Source organism: Amborella trichopoda, chromosome 5 (assembly GCF_054954075.1).
Source record: "Amborella trichopoda isolate Santa Cruz 75 chromosome 5, AtrichopodaSantaCruz75HAP2 v2.0, whole genome shotgun sequence".
NCBI lineage: Eukaryota > Viridiplantae > Streptophyta > Magnoliopsida > Amborellales > Amborellaceae > Amborella > Amborella trichopoda.
This window is the reverse complement of record NC_142340.1, coordinates 626,571-650,644: the sequence shown is the minus strand read 5'-3', so window position 1 is coordinate 650,644 and position 24,074 is coordinate 626,571. Positions and strand designations below refer to the sequence as shown.

General features: G+C 36.2%; 2 protein-coding genes across 10 annotated transcripts; one reads left to right on the top strand and one right to left on the bottom strand.

Annotated features, from left to right (window-relative positions):
- Positions 1–279: 279 nt before the first annotated feature.
- Positions 280–11,897, top strand: LOC18426581 (Rhomboid-related intramembrane serine protease family protein). 9 transcript variants are annotated; one of them, XR_016055505.1, is made up of 8 exons: positions 280–809; positions 6,168–6,292; positions 6,945–7,030; positions 7,758–7,798; positions 7,881–8,047; positions 9,927–9,989; positions 10,945–11,179; positions 11,629–11,897. XR_016055505.1 is itself a non-coding variant. In XM_020662689.2 (7 exons), the coding sequence occupies exons 1-7, from the start codon at positions 593–595 to the stop codon at positions 11,125–11,127; spliced, it is 882 nt and encodes a 293-aa protein (XP_020518348.1). In that variant the 5' UTR covers positions 280–592; the 3' UTR covers positions 11,128–11,897. The 9 variants fall into 9 exon arrangements, 3 of the variants coding, with proteins under 3 accessions (XP_020518348.1, XP_088722729.1, XP_088722730.1); XR_002279689.2 differs by having other exon boundaries at positions 10,945–11,184; XR_002279688.2 differs by having other exon boundaries at positions 10,945–11,184; positions 11,603–11,897.
- A 1,742-nt stretch (positions 11,898–13,639) lies between these two features.
- LOC18426580 (uncharacterized) lies at positions 13,640–20,527 on the bottom strand. The gene is made up of 4 exons (XM_006833242.4): positions 20,224–20,527; positions 16,745–16,920; positions 15,107–16,015; positions 13,640–14,710 (listed from the first exon to the last, which is right to left on the bottom strand). Exons 2-4 carry the CDS (start codon positions 16,823–16,825, stop codon positions 13,856–13,858), a joined length of 1,845 nt encoding a protein of 614 aa, XP_006833305.1. The 5' UTR covers positions 16,826–16,920; positions 20,224–20,527; the 3' UTR covers positions 13,640–13,855.
- Positions 20,528–24,074: the final 3,547 nt, after the last annotated feature.

The following is a 24,074-nucleotide window of genomic DNA, read 5'->3' as shown; positions in this document are numbered from 1 at the left end:
GATATTCTATTATCAACCAATGTATCTGCTATCATGTTGGCTTCACATTAGATATGGAAAATACTTCACTTGTGATTTGGAAGGCTATGATGGCAATTGGCTACTACCGTATGAAGAGCCCATGGGCCTTTGTAGAGTTCTTGAACAACATTTACAAGTAAAAAATAATCACTCTCAATTTGAATTAGAAAACTATCAAGTTTAATGGCCATATCAAGGACCACCTTAAAAAAAAACCCCAAAAAAACATGGTAGCATATTATGATCCATATTCATGAAACGATCGTAAGTTTTGTCACCGTTAATCATTTGTGCTGAGAGAGGGAAAAAGTTGTCATGCTCCAGCGGGTCCCTCTTTCTCCATAACCGTCCATCAAGTGATTTGAACAGTGATAAGATTAACAACCATAAACTTTGTATGGTCACATGGATCACTTTATACTACTGTCTTGATGGCAAAGCTGTATATTCTCTCTTTCTATCTCTTAAACCGAGGGGAGATAGAGAAGTTTAAAAAGTTTAGGTTTTTGCAGCGTATGCATGGCCTGAGGAGATAAGAGAGTTAAAAGGTTTGGGGTTTTGCAGGGTATCCATGGTGGGAAGCATGGTCTTTATAACCCCAAACTGTGCTCCTAATACCAGGGTTTGGACCTTCACCCAAATATCTACGTTGCAGAAATGGCATACCCCAATAAATTTATCCACAAAACCATTCATAACACCCACCATTCTCAGCTCAAGCTATGCTTCTAGGGTCTCGATTCTATCAAATAATCGGTTACGATTCCTCTGCAAAATGAGAAATTCAGGTACCTTTTCCACTAACTTGACTTGTTTGATGAATATTTTGAACTTCCAGTGAATTGCTATGGTAATTATACTTGTAATGTTTTTAAGTCCATGTCTGGTTCATATGTTTGGAGCTTTTAGTGTTATGTGAGCTTTACACAGCTGGTTTGATTAATACTTATTTATTGCATCTGGTTTTCCTCTATTTAGTTATTGAATTCATTCATTTGGTAATTATTCTAACTTTCTAAGCCTAATTGTATTGTTAAGCTGAAATATGAACTTCAAAATTGTACATTAAGTGTTTTTCTATTCTGGTTGGATGAAAAAATAAAATTCCTTTGGTTGTTTTTTTAACTCAATTTAGCTTATACATATGATTTTATCATGGGAACGATTTGTTGGTAGTCAATGTATGCGTAATTCTTGATACCTTTCAGTACACATTTCATATTGTGAATTTGGTATTCAGGCAATTGATATAGGGAAAGCCGATAATTCAATATAGTATGTAGGTCTTAACAGGGTAGTGGCAGTGTTACATTACACTGGCATGAATGTCAAAGTCTACAACTGTCGAAGATGTTTAATAATTCATCCTAAAGTTCTGATACCGTAAACAGGTTCATACAATTATCATATATAAATAGAGGAATTATCTACAAAGAGACCATTTATCATTTGTACATGGAGGTCACAACCATTCTTGTCCCGTAAATTTCAAAATGTTTGGTTGTAAGAATGTCATTGAATAGACACAAAGTTCTAAGAAGAAATTCTCGTAATTCGTGACTCACCCCAAGCCATCCAATTTGACATCTAATGAGTGAAAATGAATGTGGCCTCCATGTACAAAAGATAAATAGTCTCTTTGTAGACAATCCCATAAATAAAATATTTTTTTCTATTACTTTTAATATAATTTACTTTCTGTCCCTCATAAAAGTGGACAGGGAGGTCTTATAGTGGTAAAAAATAAGCCAAATTGGCTTGAGTTTGAACCTTACCATGAGCCCCCTCATAGTTTTTAATGATTTTTTATGTACCCAGGCAATGATTTAAAATTTTCCAGCCCAGATTGGGAAACAGGGAAGCAGTCCCTACTGTCCCGCTTCCTTGTTGTAACCAGGAATGGTTCAACTTGGATGGATTTGCCCAGTTCCTTGAGAGCACTGGGGGATTCAGATTGGATTTGCCCAGTTCCCACCCATTATTTTTTTGTTAGTTTTTCTTTCTATTTTTTATTTTTAATTATTTATTTTCTATTTTAAAAAATTTTGTGGACCAATTCTCACTCTAGAGAATCGTAATCGCCAATCTGGACTGGATTTCCAGAAGGCCTGTTGACCTAGCCGGTCTGGGTTTTGAAACACCGTACCTAGGTGTTCTCTAGTGTCGACACATAATACTAGGCAAAAGGTGAATTGTCACAATACTGCTGGGTGATCATAGGAAATCTATAGGCTGAGATTTCAGAGCTATACAAATACTAAGCATATCATTACAAGAAACTTTGTTAATGTGTGTAAAATATGAGTGCAATATAAGTTGAACGCATTGACAAATTCCATTGACTCATACTCAAATTCAGAAGGTTATTAAAATGCCTCATCCATAATTTGATTTGAGAGGTATATGCATATACAATGGCACTACTACTACTAAACAACTACCACTACTAGTACTACCCCCTGACAAAGTTACCTGGTTAGAAAGGTCTTTCTAACCAAGTAGCTTTATGTAGTAGTAGTGGTAGTTTTGTCAGAAAGGTCTTTCTAACCAATTAGCTCTTCTCCTTGACAAAGATACCTGGTTGGAAAGACCTTTCTTTGAAACTGAAATTTTAGCTGCCATTTCAAACCTAGACTCAAATAGGGCCCCTGGAACCTACGGGTACCCCATTGCACCCTTCAAACACTTTTGGGAATCTTTTAGAGATGACTTTCTGAAACTGTTCGATGAATTTTTCAATAGGGCCCTGAATGCCACCTTCCTCACTCTTATTCCCAAGATTGAAGGGGCTACCCAACTGAAAGACTTCTGCCCTATAAACTTGGTAAACTCTACCTACAAGATCCTAGCCAAAGTCCTTGCCTCTCGTCTCAAAGAGGTTCTCCCGCTTGTCATCTCCACCTCACAAAGTGCCTTCATTAAAGATTGGCAAATTCTTGATGGGGCCCTAGTTGCCCACGAGTGTATACACTCCAGAAATTTGGCCAATGTCCCAGGTATTGTGGTCAAGCTGGATTGAGAGAAGGCTTACAATCACGTAGACTGGAACATCCTAGAAGAAACTTAGGCCAAGATGGGTTTTGGGATTAAATGGAGAACATGGATGAAAGCGTGCTACTCTTACCCACACTGCTCTATCCTCATAAACGGCAGCCCCAAGGGTTTCTTCCCTTCAACAAGAGGCCTTAGACAGGGAGATCCCCTATCTCCCTTTCTTTTCGTTATTGCAACTGAGGTCTTTAGTAGGTCTATTTAGAATGTATGCGGCTGGACGATTGCATGGATTCTCAGTCGGACCTTGGGCTCCCAAAGTATCTCATCTCCAGTATGCAGATGATACTTTGGTATTTTGCAATGCCACTTTCGAAATGATCCATAACCTCTTCATGTTTCTCCGGTGCTTCGAATTCGCCACTGGCTTCAAGTGAATTTTGACAAGACCAAGATGATGGGTGTTAAGCTTGATTCAATCACACTCTCTAACTTTGCCGAGAGGTGGGGTTGCGAGGCTGAATCACTGCCATCTAAATGCCTCGGACTGCCACTTTGCATAGGCAAACCAAAATCGAGACTGTGGTCTCATATCATAGACAAAGTGGACCGTAGACTTGCAGGACGGAAAGACCGTTTTCTTTCTCCGAGAGGAAGGCTAGCACTGATCAAAGCCACTATGGCCAATATCCTGGTCTACCAAATGTCCATCTTCCACATGCCTGTGGCAGTCAGTTTCAGAATCGAACTCTTAATGAGAAGGTTTTCTGGAGCAGAGATGGAACCAATAACAAATTCCATCTTCTTTCTTGCGACAACCTCTGCCAGTCTAGGCATGGGGGAGGATTGGGGATCAAGAATCCTAGAACTCAAAATTTGGCTCTACTGGGTAAATGGTGCTGGCGCTTGACGAACCTCAGGGACGAGTTGTGGATTGACATACTCAAACATAAGTACCAGTGCTCTATTACACCATGGCTGCCGGACTGCAGGACCAATCAAAGATCCTCTGGCATTTGGAGGTCAATATGTTTTGCCTTCCATGCCTTCAAATCTAGAATCAGATTCCACCCGAGTTCGGGGAACTGTATCCTTTTTTGGCAAGACCTATGGTTAGGTCACGCACCTCTTAGGGACAGATTCCCCAAACTCCACTCTCTGGCTAGAAATCAAGGGGCCACCATAGTGGACAAAATGTTACGGGCAGGGTTCACTCGCTCGTGGAACCCAGTCTTTAGGAGGGCTCTCAACGACCATGAGATTGAGAGCTTTTCAACTTTGGCAGCAGAACTCCAAACCACCTTCTTAGCACCCACAGGCCCAAATGGAATCATTTGGACATCTGCACCCTCTGGACTCTTCACAGTGTCATCCTTCTATAAAAGCTTTACTCTACCTCCAACACTCCCCTTAGCTCCTGCTGCTATTGCCGCTGCTTGGGACTCCTTCGCCCCCTCCAAAAATTAAAATTTTCAAGTGGTTGGCTCTCTCCCAAAGAGTCCTCACTGTGTGCCTAACGGCTGAGGAAACAAACAACCACCTACTGCTGCACTGCCCTTTTGCCTACAATTTATGGGGGGCAATTCTAAAACTCTTCAAAGTTCAGTGGGTTTTACCGGCAGTGGTAACCTCAATCCCCTCAGCCATTAAACCCTATACTTCTTGGGAGATCCTCGGTGGCAGCCAACTTATGGGCCATATGGATCGAGCGAAACAACAGAACGTTCAGGGGGGGGATTACTCCTTTTGGACTAAGGTTTCGACAAACAGTCCTTCATTATCTTCTGGGCCACCAAGCACCACTATTACAGTGGAATTCCAGCCTCGGTGTTAGCCAGGATTGGTGCAACGTCCTTCAAACCCATCGAGTGCGTCTACTTAGGCCACTAGGTGGAAACCCCCACCATTAGGACAACTCAAACTGAACTTTGATGGATGCTCCACTGGGAATACCGGCCCATCAGCAGTAGGAGCCATCCATAGAGACTACATGGGATCCACTCTGGTCACGGTCTCCAAATTCATTGGCCATGCCAGCTCCATGGAAGCTGAAGCACTAGCACTGTTAGAAGGCTTAAAGCTTCTAGACCTTCTCCACTTAAATTCTATAGCGGTAGAGGGAGACTCCAAGAACACTATTTCTCGGGCTAAAAAAATTTCTTCCCCCCCATGGTTCCTGGCGCACGTGTTTGATGAGATTGATCACCTATGCAGGAATATGTCTGTCGTGTGGATGCATACATGGAGGGAAGGAAACCAGGATGCTGATACATTCGCCAAAGAAGCAGTAGAGATGGCAAACAACTGACATGTTTTGGGGTTTTGGACTTTTTTGGACAGTCCTTAGTCTTTTCTTTCTGATCAACCAGTTTTATTAGGTTGCTTTGTTCCATTGTAACCTCCTAAAAAAGGACTTGATTCTTCTTTTTTGGCTCTTATCTTCCTTGAGCATCCTACTCGAGGATCGCCAAGGCATTTTGTACTTATCTCTTTTTTCTTCTATTAAAGGTTAACATTATCAAAAAAACTACTACTATTACCACTACTACTCTACAAAATACTTATCCTCCTCCTGCTGTTGCTGCTGCTGATGCCACCACATCCAACTGTTACTATCCTTCCTCCCCCAATCACTATGCATAAGCACATTAATATAGTGCTCATTATGAATGAATGAAGACAAACTCACAAGATCTGCATAAGCACATTAATATAGTGCTCATTATGAATGAATGAAGACAAACTCACAAGATCCGCATAAGCACATTAATATAGTGCTTATTATGAATGAATGAAGACAAACTCACAAGATCATAATGTATAACATGTAACATGTACTGATTTACACAGTATTCCATGCTGCAAATACCACAAAATGGCTGACTCATTTTTCAATTTACTTGGGTTTGACCTTGGATTCTTTGTGTGTCCACTACCTGTGACCTACTTCTAATCTAGGGACCATGTTTAAAATCCCTCTGGCTATCAATTAGGGGATAGCTCCCTTTCCTTCAAATTGTGACGAAACAGTAGGAACATTTCATTGATCTAGTTTAATGGAGCTACTTTTGAAGCTGCGTTACTTGCTAGTTAAAGCTTTATGTGTGGACGTTATCACTAATTTAACTTGAGAAATTTGCTCGTGAACTCTTTAGATATGATTTCGCAACTAGAACTTGAGAAACCAGAAGATGGCAGAGCACCTGGCAAACGGGTTAATGGAGTATTCTGGATCCTTCTTCTGAATATTGGCATCTATGTGGCAGACCATTGGTTTCAGGTACAGAATTTCTTCAACTGGTTCTGTAGACTCTCTACTGCTCAAAAATTTCAACTTTGTATTGTTCAAAAAATTCCATATTTTTTTTTCCATCTCCTATGACTCCAAAATTTCCACAAGCACAAATTCCACTTTTTATAGACCCAAAGGTTATTTTGCAAAACAACACATATTTTCCAATTTATTGCTTTTGTAGTGGAAAATACCGGGTTTTTTCACTTCTCAATCATCTCTCGTTAGGTGCTTCCAATAATTAAGCTTTCACAGCATTTATGTTTCAGTAATGTCTGAAAGAAAAATAATTTTCAGTAGCTTTTATTATAAGGACATACAATAGTTTTTTTGGTTAAGGGAAAGAGTATTATAATCTAACAGACTCTGGAAAACCCTAGTCCATCTGTGTCATGACTGTCCAATGCAATGATTGACGGTGATGGAGAGAAAGTAGGACCCACCAGAGCAGGACATTACCCATGGGGTTTCCCACTCTCTCCAACACCATCCATCGTTTCATCAGATGTTGATAAGTCCAATCGGCATGGTTTGACATAGACTATTTTTATAGAGTACTCCATACTGATAATGTTGTTTTAATGAACATGAATTGTTTCTCTGTTTGCTGATGGTCAGTTCGTTTGTTTTTCTCTCTCAGCTTCCAGATGTAAAAACATTATATTTTTACCACAGTTGGCCACGCTGGTATCAGTTTGTCACTGCTACATTCTGCCATGCTGACTGGTAAGGCCAATCACTTTGATGGTTGTAACAATAGTGCTTGGGACTTATATCACTAGAAGTTTTTATACTTTGTGATGTGGATGTTAGATTAGAGGGAAGCTAGGAAAATGCCACTGATTAAAGAATTCTAGTCAAAAGCAAAATGGCAAAGGATTTTTTAATAAAATGGAAGGACTGCACTTATATTTGTAAAAGTTGACAAAATAATTGTTGAATGTTTTAAGGGGATTACTAAATTCTGATTTCTGACAAGACAGGTTTATGTGTGCGCCCCATTCGATAGAGCCATTTACTCTTCCTTCCGCCACAGACATGTTTGTCTGCACGTGACTGTGTGTGTGTGCAAGAGAGAGAGAGAGAGAGAGAGAGAGAGAAAGAGAGAGAGAGAGAGAGAGAGAGAGAGAGAGAAAGAGAGAGAGAGAGAGAGAGAGAGAGAGAGAGAGAGAGATTGTGTGTGTGCATGTGTGTGTGTGTTTGGGAGGGAGGGAGGGAGGGAGAGGTTGTTTTAACAATGCTGTAGGATCTTCTAGAAATGCTGTAGGATCTTCTAAGCGCCATGCATTATAACTAGGAAATACTGTTTAGTTCAAAATGCTGTAGGATCTTCTAGAGATGCTGTAGGATATTCTAAATGGCATGCATTATAACTAGGAAATTCTGCTTGAGCGTTGAGATTGTTTCAAACTTGGTTTGTAGGATTTACTTCGTTCGCAATAAACCTTGACAGGAACCATCTATCCAGCAACCTATTCTTCTTGTACATATTCGGTAAATCCTTTTTCTCTTCATAGGCAATAAATTGATATCCTCTAGATGGAACTTTTGTATTTTAAAGTGATGATTACTGCAGGTAAGCTTGTTGAAGAGGAGGAAGGAAGCCTTGCCTTGTGGATCTCCTATTTGCTAACGGGAGCTGGAGCAAACCTTGTCTCGCTTCTCATACTTCCAAGAAATGCAGTATCTTTGGGAGCCTCGGGGGCCGTATTTGGACTTTTTGCAGTTAGTGTTCTTGTGAAGGTACAAACTGTTTCTATTCTTCTTTTTCTATTTCTTTAGGAAGAAATTGTTCTACAATCCATTGGAAAATGGATAACTGTAGTCCATTGGGGTGATGAACACTGGATTAGATGATTGATGGTGATGGAGAGAGTGAGATCCAGCAACTGTGTCAGTTCCTGCTCTGGTGGATCCCAGTCACTCCCTATATCTTTCCATTTCATTGAATGGTGATGCCCAAATAGACCATGGTTTTTCCACATTCTATTGTGCTATAGTATGCTTTCCATTTTCTTCGCTCTTTAATATTTTTCAGGGGACTTTTTTTCTTGGCTTGGTGAAGGTGATTGCTGTATTCAGTTAATGATGCAACCATCTTTCTTTTCTGTATTTTGTATGGTGACTGCCCTTTTGAGTCAATGATACAACTGTCTTGAACATGGTTCAGACCATAGCCTAAAACCTCATGCATAAGTTTCTTTCTTTTTTTTGAAAGAATTCCTGACGTTGAAGTACATTATTCATTTCTCTTAATTTTAAATCGTTATTCTGATGGTCTATTAAAATCTATTTTGGAACGCAACATCCTAATGGTGATTTTAGAAACCTCTATTCCAAAACGTTTGACGACAGGTTGCCCTTATATTAATTAGAATAGCCTTAATTATTTCCTTTTTATCAAATTTAACATGATAGTTTTATTAAATATAAGGGCAAACTATTGTAAAAAATTTTGGAGTAGAGGTTTCTAAAATCACCACTATGATGGTAAATTCTAGAATCACTCAAAAAAAAAAAAAATGTATATATATATATATATATATATATATATATATATATATATATATATGGGAAATGATGGTGTAAGCCCACTAGCCTACAGCTACATATGAGCCCAACGGCCCAGATTCAATATGGGCTGATTTGATGGTAACGACCTTATTTCGCATTTTTATTTTAATTTTTTACTACAAATTCAAATCACGTGAAATTTTAGGCGTCTTTTCTTTTCATCGAGGTGCACCTAATAAAAATATTAAAACAATAATTCGTAAAATATAAATTGACCAAATTACCCCTCAAAGGTTTTGGGGGTATTTGGTCAATTTAATTTGCACGAAATATTTTTTTGGAATTTTATTGGATTCTTATATTAGAAAAGAATACACGTCCAAAATTTCAAGTGATTTGGGTTTATAGAAAAAAATTAAAATTCAAATACAAAATGCAATCGTAATCATTGGAGAATCTGGATTGTTGGGCTCATATGTAGCTGTAGGCTAGTGGGCCTACGCCATCATTTCCCTATATATATATATATATATATATATATATATATATATATATATATCTATGTTTGGGTTATGTTAGGGCATTCATACATTTGAGTGTTTCCTTAATGTACTCGATATTTTATTATACTAATTACCCTTGCTTTGTAGTACAAATTTTTTTTGAGCTAGGGTATTTTTTTATTATTAGGAGAGGTAGAATAGATATTTCTATAAGAATTTAGTGGAATTCTCTTAGTAGTCAAGAAGTAATTAATGGTCCATGTGGGGGACGTCACACCCCCATTTAGATGATGTCATTTTCTACTGTAGTTAATAAATGTTCTTCTTTTTATCATAAATTTTTACTTTACCCTTGAATAATTACTAAAAATACCAATAGACAAAAAATTATTATATTATGGGGTAAAGATAATATCAAAAAATGTTGAGCACATTAAAGAAATACTTAAATGTGTGAGTATCCTAACATAACTCTACACACTGCACACACACACATATGATTTGAGGAGGCTTAAGACCGAGCCACCAACAACTTGTCATAAAATTTCATTAAAACTTGAGATATACATTATAACTAGCAAGTTACTTTGTGATATTTCTTGCAGATGAGCTGGGATTGGAGAAAAATTCTTGAAGTTCTCATACTAGGCCAATTTGTTATCAAGAAGGTTGGTTGTTCAACAAAGCTACATATAAGCACCTCGGAAGACAGTTGCTTGCCTACATCATTAAACTCATCATAATTTCTTATAGTGTCAAAGCACCTTATTTTGTTGAGGGCAGTATTCTAACAATGGTATAATTATATGAATGAGGCCATCACATGTTGTCTGAGGTTTTTAAGAATAATAAGCCGGTTGGAGAACTACCAGTGATGGATTTTCTCTGACTAAGTCTCTTGAGGACAACTCGCTCTACCCTTTTCGATAATGAATAATTAAAAGGATTGGAGATGGTTGGAAAGCCCAGCGAAATTATATGAATAACTCAACTTTACAAATTAAAAATTCACCTGGCTGGTAAAGTTAAAATACATGAGAGGGTGCACTAGGTTTGACCAGCTGGGTGACTATCGGCATATAAAGTTGGGTGTCCATATGGTCCATCTGGGTTTTTCAGACAATCAGCAAAGGATGTCATATTACTAAGAGGGTTGACTTACATGAGTTGATGGCCCCACCATCACCTCCCTTGTTGCTCTCCTATGTTGTAAAAAACTAGGTGAAAGGATGATTGATACATGGAATGCCTAATCTCAGTAATTGAAGATCCCTTCCTCTCTTATTGCTCTTTTATGTTGTAAAAGATCTTGATGAAAAGATGATCGGTTGAGAATGTAAAGCTGTTCCTTTGCGACAATGCTTCAATTTGGAGCAATCACATAACTGCTAACTTGTGGATAAATAGTGGCTGACGGTTTATTAGCTCTGAGGATAACTCTGTCTAGTAGTTTCTTTCTGCAAATCTTTAGTGTATTCAGAGCTAATGTAATGTTTCAATATTCTTGGATTGGGTTTTCCTTTTAAAAGTTCTTGGACTACCTTGTTAAACTGTGATATTAGAATTTGGATGTCCTTCAAGCTGAAGTTTGTTTGGTATGCTCTTGTGGTCCTGAGTGACCAGGTAATGGAAGCAGCACAAGCATCAGCAGGACTCTCAGGTGCCATTGGCAGTGGCTATTCCAATATTAACCATATTGCGCATCTGTCCGGTGCTCTAATTGGTGCTGCTCTCATATGGCTCATCAGTCGAATTCCTTCTCAGCCCAAGCAAAGAAAATCCAATTGGGATATCAGTAAAGGATAGGACTTAAATCTTAACATGCTTCTGTGCTCAGCAACATTGATATCTTATCAACGTCAGGTTCTCTCTCTCTCCTCTCTCCCTCTCTCTCTCTCACACATACACACTCACGCTCCCCAATGTGCTCATCATGCATAGATTGCAAATGAGCGCAACTTGGATGTTTGAAATCCCATATAGACAGCAGGATGAATCTCTCTCTCTCTCTCTCATGCTTGGATTCCAAATGAGCGCAACTTGGACGTTTGAAATTCCATATAGACAGCAAGATGAATCTCTCTCTCTCTTACCCACACCCACATCCACACACACACACCCCTCATGGACTGGACATGCTTGGATGGCAAAATGCCTAGAACTAGGATCTTTGATACCCATTAAGATAGCAAGGAGTCTCTCTCTCTCACTCTCTCTCATTTGTGCACCCATGTTCAAAATGGAAAACTTGCATTTTATCATGCATTCTTCTCTGTTTCAGAATTTTGAAATGGCTGAGCTGTTCAGGAACATCGATGATTTACCTGGAAAAGTACTTCCTGGTTAAGCTCTAGGAACTGTCGAGACCCATGGTGATCCTTGTAGTTACAGAGTGAGGAGTCTTTTGTATATAGATTGTATAATTTCAACATGGATCATTTTGACAGTTGTGGGTATTATGATTCAACAATACCACTATTCTTATGAAGTGATATTCCACTGTATTATCTCCAAAGAGTGATCTTCTCTCTGGTGTTGAATTGTGAAGGAATTTCATGTGAATTACTTGTGTTGCAGATTTTGAGTTCATGAATCAACACTCCCTGTTATTATTTACCAAATCTCTACTATATGTTTTCTACGGGGTAAGTCCAACTGTCATTTTTTATTATCTCATTATTCTAATTCGTAAAGCTGCTGTTATTTATCAAAAAAAAATTGTAAAGCTGCTGTTTCATTCGGAAAATATCAATTAGGGGTTGAAGGATTACAATTTACATTCAAGGGTTTACTTTTAAATTTCTATTTCACTTGGGTATATCCCGAATTGTCCCTATTCAGGTTCAAGAAGCCTGAACAATCACTTTAGTAATTTTATCCCCCAAAGCCTTAATGAAATGAAATGCTTACTAAAATGTCCCTAATTATTAAGGTTTCTACCTCCTGAACAGTGACAATTTAGCAATTTTTTAAGCTATTTTTCTGAATATTTACGTTATTAAAACCTGAATTGGGTCATATTGGCTGAAGTTCCTTAAGCTAAATAGTGAAACCAGCCATGCTTTTTCCCAGGATCCATTCAGGGAGCATGTGTTTGTTTTCAAGAAAACCTTTTTTGTGGAATCTGATACAAGCAAGAGCATTTTGGTTTATTTGGCTCCACTCATTAAAATACCCCTCCTTGTGTTATTCCAAACCCTGACTAGAGGCGTTTGAGTATCTTTTAATGAACGGACTGCATACAATGAGACCATTTATCGGTACAAGGTCACAATTACCTATAACCATATAATATGAAATCTAATAGCTCGGGTGTGTCAGAAAGTTCGAGAAATTTATTTTGAACTTTGGGTTTGATCAATAGAAAAAATGCAGTCACCCAATTTCATATTTAGTGGTCAAAATTAATTGTGATCGCCTTGTACCAAAGGTAAATGGTTACATTTTATACTTCTCTTTTAATAAAATACTTTAGAAAGTACTTGAGAGATGATTTTAATAAAATAAGCGCTCTGCCATTTTGGTGATAAATTGATTGATTTGACCATCTCGGTGATTGTTTAAAGCGCTTTGATCATTTTATGGGTCTATCCTCCAATAAAAGGACCTTGTAGAGTTGTAGTTGTGGGTCTGATGAGGTGTGGGATAGGCTCTCTAAGCTTGATATTGACATGGTACACTTTTACTAGGAGCCTAGATTGGAAGCAGATGCAGATCCCCTTGCCAAAGAGGGGGCTGAGAAGCAAGTGTTTTGTGTCACCCATTTTTATGTACATAAGTGGGCTCATTTCTATGAAGCTCAAAATCATTATACATGTATAATAATTATATTAAAAAGATCAATGAAATTATTTCTATAAAGCTCAAAATCATTCCTATAAAGCTCAAAATCATTATACTCGTACATTTTTGACAAGATCAATGGAATTATATTGTAATGTTCATAGAAAGAAAGAAGAAAAAGAACCTGGCATTCTTGGGAAACTAGGTTATCGTTTACATATTGCAAGAGCTATTTATGCTAGGAAAATATGTACAATGAAACCATTTACTTTTGATACAAGGAGTTCATAATCATCCTTGACCATTAGATTTGAAATTGGGAGGTTGAAGATGTGTCGTTGTTTTGACATACATTTTCATTTATTGGATTTCACATCTAAAGGCTAAAAGTTATTGTTACCTCCTTGTATGAAAAATAAATGGTCTGATAGTATATAATCCCCTTATGATATTCTACTTGATCAATATTCTTTGGTCTCATAGTATATAATCCCTTTATGAAAAAAAATTTCAGAAAAAAAAAACAAGTTCATAATGATGGATAAAAATCTTTCATTATACAATGCAATTAAGCAATTTACAAGGAATTCTCAAAAAGATCAACTCTGTTTGGCAATTTAAATATCACTTTGTCATTTCACAAGATACAGATGGAGAAGATTTTGTTCTGTTTCAGAGCACGTTTAAGGTCTATGCCCAGCTTCAAAACAAATAACTCAACCAATGCACGATTCAAAAGAATGGTGTCCTCTCAATTCAAAAGTACCAACCTGCATGAACTGATCATCAATCCACAAAACCCATATTTCATCTGAGATTGCTTTAGACAAACAATAGGAGACCTCAACCCCGTTCTCCCTGTATGTGAAAGAAGCAGGAAATTTGAAGCCCAATAACAGTTGAAAGAAGATAATTCCCCCTCTTTAAACACAACTCTACTCCTTTTGGCCCCAACCTCACCATTCTGATCAGCCATAGCACTCAAGAAATCAGAACCAGAGGAACCCAAATTCTGCTTCCTATCAACATCCACCATTAAGGTCTCCTCCCCTATCTCTTTACCCCTTTCAGGACTTAAAACCCTCGCTGCCTCATTGGGTAAGCCAACAGAGATCCATGCCTCTGCAACAAGATTTATGCTGCTCTTCTCTAGTGAAATTCCTGCCTCTTCCATCTTCTCAAGCATCTCTTCGGCCTTCCATGGCTGCTTTGCTTCCCCATATCCCCAGATTAGGGTTTCAAATGTCTTAAGGTTTGGAGAAACCCCATATTCAGTCATTTTTTGGAAGACCCTCATGGCCTTCTCCATTTGTGCAGCATTACACCATCCACTTATGATGGTAGTGAATATGACAACATTGGGGGATACCATTGCATCATCCATGGACAAGAGAAGGGCTTCGGCTTTGTCGGGCTCTCTTGCGCGAACATATCCTTTGGCTAGGATGCTATATGCATGGGCATCAGGCTCTATACCGGCCTTGACCATGTCATAAAAAATGCCTCTACATTTTTCCATTAGACCAGCAGTGCTCCATGCATTCATGATGGTGCTGTAAGTTATTACATCTGGTTTGATCCCAAATTCTTCCATCAAAGTTAGGACCTGTATTCGGACAATACACAAAACCAAAAACCTTACAAGGACCAATATGTTCTATTCACTCATGGCATAACCAAATTTCACAAGAATGTACAAGTAGTTGACAACACATTCATGTAACACATTCATGTAAGGAACTATACATGCATATACAGATGCGTCTGTGCGTGTTTGTGAAGAGAGAGAGAGAGAGAGCAAACACGATGACAGTCAACAAAATCAAGAGAAAACAGTTAATGGTACATATTTGAGTTCTAACTATGCATTTTCATGTGTTTGTGCTTGTGTGTGTGTGTGTGTGTGGGTGTGAGAGAGAGAGAGAGAGAGAGAGAGAGAGAGAGAGAGAGCTATGACAGCCCATGCAAATTTGAAAACTTATCCTGCAACAAACAAACTCACCTCATCGACCCCTGCTGGATCTGTGACATCGAGAAATCCTTTAATCAATGAGTTGAAAACAACCAAGTTGGGCTGCACCCCAAGATCCCTCATCCCATAAACCATCCTCATGGCATTCTTCATATCACCTTCTTTACAATAGCCACTCACTATAATTCCCAAGGTTCTTTCAGTGGGTTTTAACCCACACCTCTGCATCTCCGAAACCAATTCTTCAGCTTTAAATGTCTCACCATTTTGTGTATAGGCTCTAGCTAATGTGTTATATGATATAACATCAGGCTGAACACCTGCACTCCTCATAATATTCATCACATTCCAAGCTTCTAGGAAATTTTTCTTTGCACACCAAGCTCTTATTATGATATTGAAAGTTCTCTGATTGGGTTTTGCATTTTCACGGGACATCAATTCTAATAGTTTGAGAGACTCTTGTGGCTTCCCTGCAATTCCATAGCCTTTCATTAAGGTATTGAAAGTGCTGGTTGTTGGTTTGCAACCATTTTCCTTCATTTTGTAAAAGGTTTTAATGGCTTCTTGCACATTTCCAGCCTCCGAGAAAGCATTTATAACAGCATTGAAGAAGATAGAATCAAGCTTTCTTCCACTCTTTTCAATCAAACAAACAAGTACAGGGATGGATCCAAATCGCTTTTGAATCGTTAAGGAAGTCAACAGCGTAGTATAAGTGATAAGTGAAGGCTTGTGACCCTCTTCAATTAAGCTATCAAATAAGTTTTGGACTTCTTGGGACTGCCCTTTATCCAGTAAAATTTTCATCAGCTTTGTTCTAGAGCGAACTATTCGGCATGAGTCTTGATCCCAGCAGGCAGTGCATGGTGGTTGAATTTGGGTCTTAGAAGTGCTTGAAATTTGATTTAGTGCCTTTCTCCCATTTGGGTATCGTACCTGAATAACATGCAATCAAAAGCATTTGACCTTAAATAGTCTAGGGATTGATCCAATATGTCCATGCAAATATATCAAATGATTCAAGAGCTTTCAAAAACGAAAAAAATAAACTTCCAATAATATTGAGATTTTATTGAATTATAGCCATGCATAAATTATAACATGATACCAGCTCTAGAAGTATGCACGAATATTCATTTCTTCTGTGAATCCCAAGCACAAATTTTTTATTTCCAGTAGAAGTTATTGATAAAGTTAAATAGAATCCAATTTGGGATGTAGTGCTGCAATCATCAACACCTTAATATAGCCCAAACCCAAATCCGAGGTCTTACGAAAACTATGAAATGCATGATAAACCACTCTCCATATTCATTTGAGAGTTGTTCCTTCTCCATCGTATCCAGAGGTGCAATTTATTCTCTAAGTGCACTCTTCCCACCTTTAAGGGTCTGTGGCAATTTCCAATGCCACCATATTAAAAGAAATATAAAAGGGTCAAATGAGTTTCCCCAGCTTTTCTTAGAGATGAAAGAAACACCAGCAATCTTTAAAAAATGATCGACAGTTGCATCCTATAGATATTATTCCCTTATATAAATCAACTCAATTCCGAAGTTTCTCGTGAGTTATTGTAAAATATCAGCTAATTGCAACTAATATTTTCTTGGAAAACATAGATATGGCAACTGAACATCCATAAAAATGGAGAAGAAGATGAAATACCTTGTTTAGTGATGCTTGAGCTTGTTCACGATCCTTAATTGGTGAATCCAGAAGAGGTGTGTGGTTATTCACTCCTTCCATGGATTCTTGCTTTCCTTATCTCCTTTTAGAGCATATTTGGGTGACCCATCAAAGCCACATTGTTCGATTACGTAGAAAGAGTAAAAGTAATTTGCCTGCTTTCCAACATGAAGACCAATGTTCTAGTTATCCAAGTAACACTCTGTTTCAATAAATTTAACCACCGAAAACTTAATCCAAGATGTGTTTTTGGGTTAGAATTGTATAAAACACTGAATCATGTCATTAAAGGACAATAAATCAGTTTGTACAACTCAGGGTACATAAAAACATTTCAAAAAATTCCAAAAAAATTGTAAAATATGGGTGTGTTGTATACATTGTTTGTATATGATTTGGATGTGTTTGGCGTAGATTAGTGAGTGTTTTTGTGCCATAATCCCTATTTTCATACACTGATATAACTCACACATACCCAAAAAGAGAATCCCAAATTACCAATGTAAAAAGAAAAGTAAGAAAGAAGAAAGCTACCTGATGTTGGGAAATCATTAATGTGAAGAAAATTCACCCAAAAGATAGATGAAAAACGTAGGTTTAATTAAAATGTTTGATCAGACTCTCCAATTTTATTAGGTTCAATGCTAACTAGGTCTAAAGAATCACAGGCAATCAAGAAAGTGTGTGTTAAAGCAAGCACAAGATTTTCAAAATACTTTCTAGAAAATTCCCTGGCTTTAATTTGATCAATTATGTCATCTCAATTAAATAAGGAAAAAGTTTATATAAAGATGCAACCTTATAATGTAGAACTACGAATGCACCTCAAAAATCCATTTGAAAAGGTAGTTTTAATGTTAAAAAACCCTTTGATTGATCATCTCGACATCGAGATGTATGATCATGAAAAATAAAAATATTTTAAGTCTCAGAAATAGTGCATTTTACAACATATTATCTACATCATCCATTTTCAAGATTTTCATATGTTTATAGATCTACTTGATTTTAACCATTTTTGAAATTTAAATTTTATAATTAGATATAAAAATAGATTTTGAGATAATCCTAAGAAAATTTTACATCAAAATTATATACTATGATAAAATTTGAAAGTGCACCTTACCTCTACAGCTACGGATGCATCTGTATGCCAACTGCACCCATTAAATAATTGACACACTAAAGGCATGAATCGACAATGTAAATTCCAAATAATTTTACAAAAGTTAATTAAACAAACACTGAATAAAATTAATAGAGCACAATGACACCAAAGCAATAAAAAAAAACAAAAGAAATAAAACTAATTGCCCAAATTAAGAATTTAGAAAAAGCCTATGATAGGGTACATAGGGACTTATTTGTTAGGTGTTGGGAAAGAAAGGAGTCTCTAGAGGATATTGACGTGGTGAGAGATATGTACGAGGGAGCGTTAACTATGTGAGGACAACTAGTAAAAAGACAAGTGAGTTTTTAGTGAGCATAGGCCTGCATCAGGGGTCCATGCTAAGCCCATCTCTTTGTTTTGGTTATGGAAGTGTTAACTAGGCATCCACAGGATGAAGTACAATACTACATGTTGTTCGCATATGACATAGTTTTGATTGATGAGACTAGAGGAGACATCAATGCAAAGTCAAAACTTTGGAGGGATGCTTTAAAATCTAAAGGTTTTAAAATTAGTCGGACTAACGCAAAATATATAGAATACAAGTTTAGTAATAATAGGAGTAAAAATGAGTAATTAATTAAGATTGAAGACAAAGAAATACCTCAAAGATATTATTTTCAATATCTTGGGTCGATAATCTAAGAGAATGGAGAACTTGAAAAGATGTCGCACATAAAATTAGAGCTAGATGGGCAAAGCAAAAATGTGCATCCGGAGCTTTATGTGATCGCCTCTACTAATGAAACTAAAGGGGAGGTTTTATAGTACAGTTGTAAGACCAGTCATGCTTTATGGGACAGAATGTCGAGCGGTCAAAAAACAATATATCTATAGGATGAGTGTATCTGATATGAGGATGATGAGGATGATAGAATCGATGAGTGGCAAGATAAGAAATAATAGAATTCAGAATGATAATATGAGGGAACTTAAGAGTGACTCCAATAGACAATAAGATGAGGGAAATTAAACTTTTATGGGCTAGCTATGTGCATTGTAGACCTAATATAACATTGGTTAGGAGGGTCATTTGATTCAAGTGGAAGGCTAAGAGGGCTAAAGAAAAGGCCCAAAAGGATATAGATGAAATTAGTGCGAAGAGATATCGTGACTTATGATATCACTCAGGGTATGACCCTTGATAGAGCAGAATGATGGAATAGGATTTGTGTAGCTGACCTCAAATAATTGGGATAAGGCTCGGATGATGATGATCGAAATTAGGAATTTCTCGCATTAAAAGCACAAGATTATGAGTTTATGATAGAAATAAGGGAAGCATCCAAAGTTTTCATTAGTACGGCAAGCATTTTATGATAATTAGACGTTAACAAAATTATACACACCAAAAATTCTTATTAATTTGCTGCAACCAAGAATCTAGAGAGAGAAATCAAAGAAAAGCATAAATGAGAAGAACCCTGCGTAAAACCAAATTGGCAACTGCTTCATTAGGATGCTTTTGATGCATGATTGATTGAAGAAGAACTAAACCGATATCTTCACACACACACACATACACACACGTGTGTGCACACACATGTACACACACATATATGTATATATGTGTGTGTGTGCGTGTGTGTGGAAGCCACTACGCAATGCCTATGGGTGAAAACATTTTCGCCCATATGCTCAGCGCCGTCAGATTTTTTTGAACAGCATGGATTAAAAGACTGCAACAGACCTACGATGTCCCTTGCGGTACTCATCACATGAAAAGATAAACTTTGTGGTGCCAGACAATAATAAGTAAATAACCCAATGCCTACTCTACAGAGAGAGAACCAAAAATGGCGAATTCACAGTCTCAAAGAAAGCATAACAGATAATCTATAAACCAGTTATTCAAAACTTACATCCGGTTTCCAATATTTAAAATTTGGTACTTATCAAAATAATAATAAAGTTGGTGGTGCCAGAGCAATAATCAGGAAATAACCCAATGCTTACTCTAGGGAGAGAACCAAAAATGGCCCATGATAATCTGCTACCAATTATTCAAATTTCAAAAACCTACAGTGGGTTTGCCAAAATCAAATTTGGTACTAATCAAAAACAAAATATAAACTTGGTGGTGTCAGAACATTTGATCAGTAAAGAAGCCAGTGCTTCTCGAGAGAGAAAGAAACTAACCAGGAAGCTCCTGTAAATTAAAGAGAACAAACAATTGGAGAACAACCCATACATCAACCCAAATAGAAAAAGAGAAAAGACTCATCTGGGTTTTGGATATGAGAGAAAATGGGTGAACATTAAAGCTGAAAAGAGTGGAAAGCAGTACCTTTAGAGCTCAGTTGCAGAGTGCGTGCATGAATTGTGAAGAGAGAGAGTTTGTCATGGGAAGCTGTTATACCATCCCTCTTATCCCCAAAAAAAAAAAAAAAAAAAACTCAACAAAAAAGCGGAAAAAACATATATATCAACAAAAAAAAAAGCGGAAGTAATTTGGAGTGGCTTATTTGGTGCAATGCTAGTCACTAGATTTTAGGAGCGGCTCCGATTCATTTTCCTCTCTCTCTTTATTTCCTCCCTCTCTCTCTCTTGTTTTATTTATCCCATTCGTTATCCTCTCTTTTCATTTCCCCTCTCTCTCTCTTGTTCCCCCGTCTCTAGTCATTTTCCACTCTCTCTCTCTCTCTTCATTTCCCCCTCTCTCTCTCCATTACCCACCTCTCTCTCTCTCTAGTTTTTCCCCACCTTTCAATTTTCCCCTCTTTTTTTCTCTTCATTTATTTTCCCTCTATTGTATATTTTGGATAAACTTTCCATAAATTGTTATATATATATATATATATAAATAAAAGGCAATAATTTCATGCAATGTTGTATTACTTATCTTAATAAGATGGTTGAAAATATGTACTATTATTTAAAATTTTTTTTTATACACTGATGAAATTTTCAGGATGTATGCAATTGGGGTGCACCAATAAAATAATATTAGAAAAAACAGTTTCATAAAATAAAATGAATGTCTTTGAAAGTTTTGAGCATTTTTGTTATTTTATTTTTTTCAGATTTTTTATAGATAATTTGTAGCATGATAGTAAGAAGTATTGATATAGAGAATTTGAGTTCAATCTGATATATAAATAAATAATAAAATTAAACTACTCAATCACACTCTCAACTATTCAATAATACAAACATGAGAAAGCGGTAATCTAGTAGGAAAAAACTTTCCCAGTCGCAAAGCAATTGTCCCCCACAAGTAATAGTTTTTAAAATATGTGACGTTATCAAGGGGGAAATGCTTTCGTGCAAATATTTTGTGTTTGGAGGTCGACAACTATGATCTTTATTGTGTGGCCTCAAGTGAACATTATTTGTTGGGTGCCGTTTGTATAGAGTGGAGGCTCTAAACAATCAAATTAGGGCCACCTTCAAATAGTATCGCGAAATGTGGTTTCAATACTATAAATCTTTGTGATAGCCTTAAAATATATTTTATCTTTAATTATAAAATTTAAAACTTTAAAACTAGTGTACAACGAGTAGATCTATGAAAACTTGAAAATCTTGAAAATTGACGGTCCAAAAACACGTTACAAGATGCACTATTTTCAAACCTTAAAATCAATTTCTTTCTCATGTCTATGCATCTTGATGTCGAGATGATCAATTTGAGAATATTTGGGCTTCAAAACAACCTCTTTTAGTGAAAATTTTGGGGTGGGCTCTAGTTTGATTGTTTAGAGCCTCGGCTCTATATAAACTTTTTCCTTATTTTTTTTTCTTAGGTTTTAATTAACATGTAGCATCATTCTCAGTTTATCGTAATTGCTTGATTAACTATAGGAAAAAGTTTATATAATGTTACGACGTTATAATGTAGAGTTATGAATGCACCTCAAAAATCCATTGGAAAATGTAGTTTTAATATTGATTGATCATCTCGACATCAAGATGTATGACCATGAAAAATAAAAAAATTTTAAGTCTCATAAATAATGCATTTTACAACATATTATCTACACCGTCCATTTTCAATATTCTCATATTTTTATAGATCTACATGATTTTAACCATTTTTTAAATTTAAAATTTTATAATTAGATATAAAAATATATTTTGAGATCTAAGAACATTTTACATTAAAATTACATACCATGATAAAATTTGAAAGCATACCTTACCTCTACAGCTACGGATGCATCCCTTCGCCAACTGTACCCTTAACTATAACATTGATATTCAATATATTAAATTATGTGTGTGGAGACATAAAAAAATCACTACCTTTTAATAAGTTAAACAATAAAATTAGCAACAAACATGCTCCGCATTAACATACCATCCATATACTCCCTCAAGTAAAACTCAATTAGGAGTTTATTTAGGACTTAACTGCCATTAGAGTGTAGGACCTACCTAGTATATGTGTTGTCCTATATTCGTGGGGAACCAAATGGACTATAATTTTCAGTAGTCACAGTCTCATGGAGTTTTTTTTGCTTCTCTTTTGATAATGTTAACTTGTTATATTCCATTTCAGATTGACATGTATATACAATTGGGCAAGCTTTCTATGTTTTTCATACAACATAAAACTTATATACTCCCTCTTATCCAACCGTTCATTTTGAATGGAGGGTTAAGATTGTCACAATCACAATGTCACGTCTCTACACTATTTTATTTTAATTTTTTTTTTTATAAACTATTTTGACATCAAATTTTGGATGTCCATTCATCTATTAAACTCGCACTAGCGAAAAATATATAAAAAAATATTTTTAATAACATAAAATGATCAAAATACCCCTGGAAGCTTCAAAGGGTATTTTGATCATTATATTTTATTGAAAAAATATTTAAATATTTTTTTTAAGTGCGTCCCAATGAGAAAATGGCACGTATCAAATTTCATATTCATACAATTTGTATAAAAAAAATTAAAAATATAATATTTTGAGACGTTGGATTTAAGATCAAACGGTGAATGGGCTCTCTTGATCAAAATTGTATGGCTGAAGGGTAAGATGAGAATAGAACTTTTATGCTATAAAAGAAGTATAGAAACCTTTCCCTACACAATTTATAGCTACTGTAAGAGAGAGAGGAGTTCCCTGTTATTATTAACACTGAAGATAGAATCAAAATGGAGAGAGAAAGAGAGAGTTGCCACAATAAGAAGGCAAAAAGAAAAATGGAGAGAAAGAGAGAGTTGCCACAATAAGAAGGCAAAAAGAAAAACAATTGAAACTTAAAAACCAAAAAAAAGGAAAAGAAGGTAGTATTTAAATAAGGGAAAGAGCCTACCTCACAAAGTTTATTAGAAGAGGTTGTTTTGATGTTCAAATATTTTCAAATTGATCATCTTGACATCAAGATACATGAACATGAGAAAAAAATAAATTTCAAGATTTTAGAAATAGTGTATTTTGTAACATATTTTTGAGCCGTCAATTTTCAAGATTTTCAAGCTTTCATAGATCTATCGATTTACACTATGGTATAAATCTGCGGATATTTGAATACTTATTTTTAGGGTGAAATAGACGGTCTAGATGATTTTTTCAATATACGTTATTTTTCGAACTTGAAATCCTAATTTCTTTACAATAATAATGTTCAAGCGGAGGTGACTGGTTCAAAGGTTTTTCTACGCTCGAATTGCAATTTTCGATAAAAATATGAAGTGAGCCTTTACTTACTTTGATAGGGTTGCAACCCTATCAAACCATTTTCCCAAAAAACGAAAGGGAAAAAGTAGTATAAAAGTGAGGCCCTAAACAATCAATTTAAGGCGCACCTAAAAAATTCATTAGAAGAGGTAGTCTATGCTAAAAAAATCTTTAAATCGATCATCTTGACCTCAAACACAATAAAAATACATTTCAAGTATTGAAAATAGTACATCTTGTAACATATTTTCTAAACCGTCAATTTTCAAGATTTTAAAATATTCATATTTTTGCTCGATGTATACTAGAATGCAACTTTAAATTTTATAATTAGATTTAAAAATAAATTTTTACGATTATTACAAAGTTTTTCGATACTAAAACATCTTTTAACACCATTTTAAAGGTGCGCTGGATTTTGATTGTTTAGAGCCACAGCCTTATACAAATCACACCCAATGGAAAGACTATTGAGAGAGATATGCTCACATAGAGAGAGAAAGAA

Bases quoted from the DNA above. Each gene is read 5' to 3' on its own strand.
- LOC18426581 (XM_020662689.2), top strand. From the start codon at position 593: ATGGTGGGAAGCATGGTCTTTATAACCCCAAACTGTGCTCCTAATACC. The intron at 810-6,167 runs GTACCTTTTCCA...TGAACTCTTTAG, and splicing joins CTGCAAAATGAGAAATTCAG to ATATGATTTCGCAACTAGAA. The intron at 9,990-10,944 runs GTTGGTTGTTCA...CTGAGTGACCAG, and splicing joins GCCAATTTGTTATCAAGAAG to GTAATGGAAGCAGCACAAGC.
- LOC18426580 (XM_006833242.4), bottom strand. From the start codon at position 16,825: ATGGAAGGAGTGAATAACCACACACCTCTTCTGGATTCACCAATTAAG. The intron at 16,016-16,744 runs GTATTTCATCTT...CATGTTATTCAG, and splicing joins CTCAAGCATCACTAAACAAG to GTACGATACCCAAATGGGAG. The intron at 14,711-15,106 runs GTGAGTTTGTTT...GTCCGAATACAG, and splicing joins ATCCAGCAGGGGTCGATGAG to GTCCTAACTTTGATGGAAGA.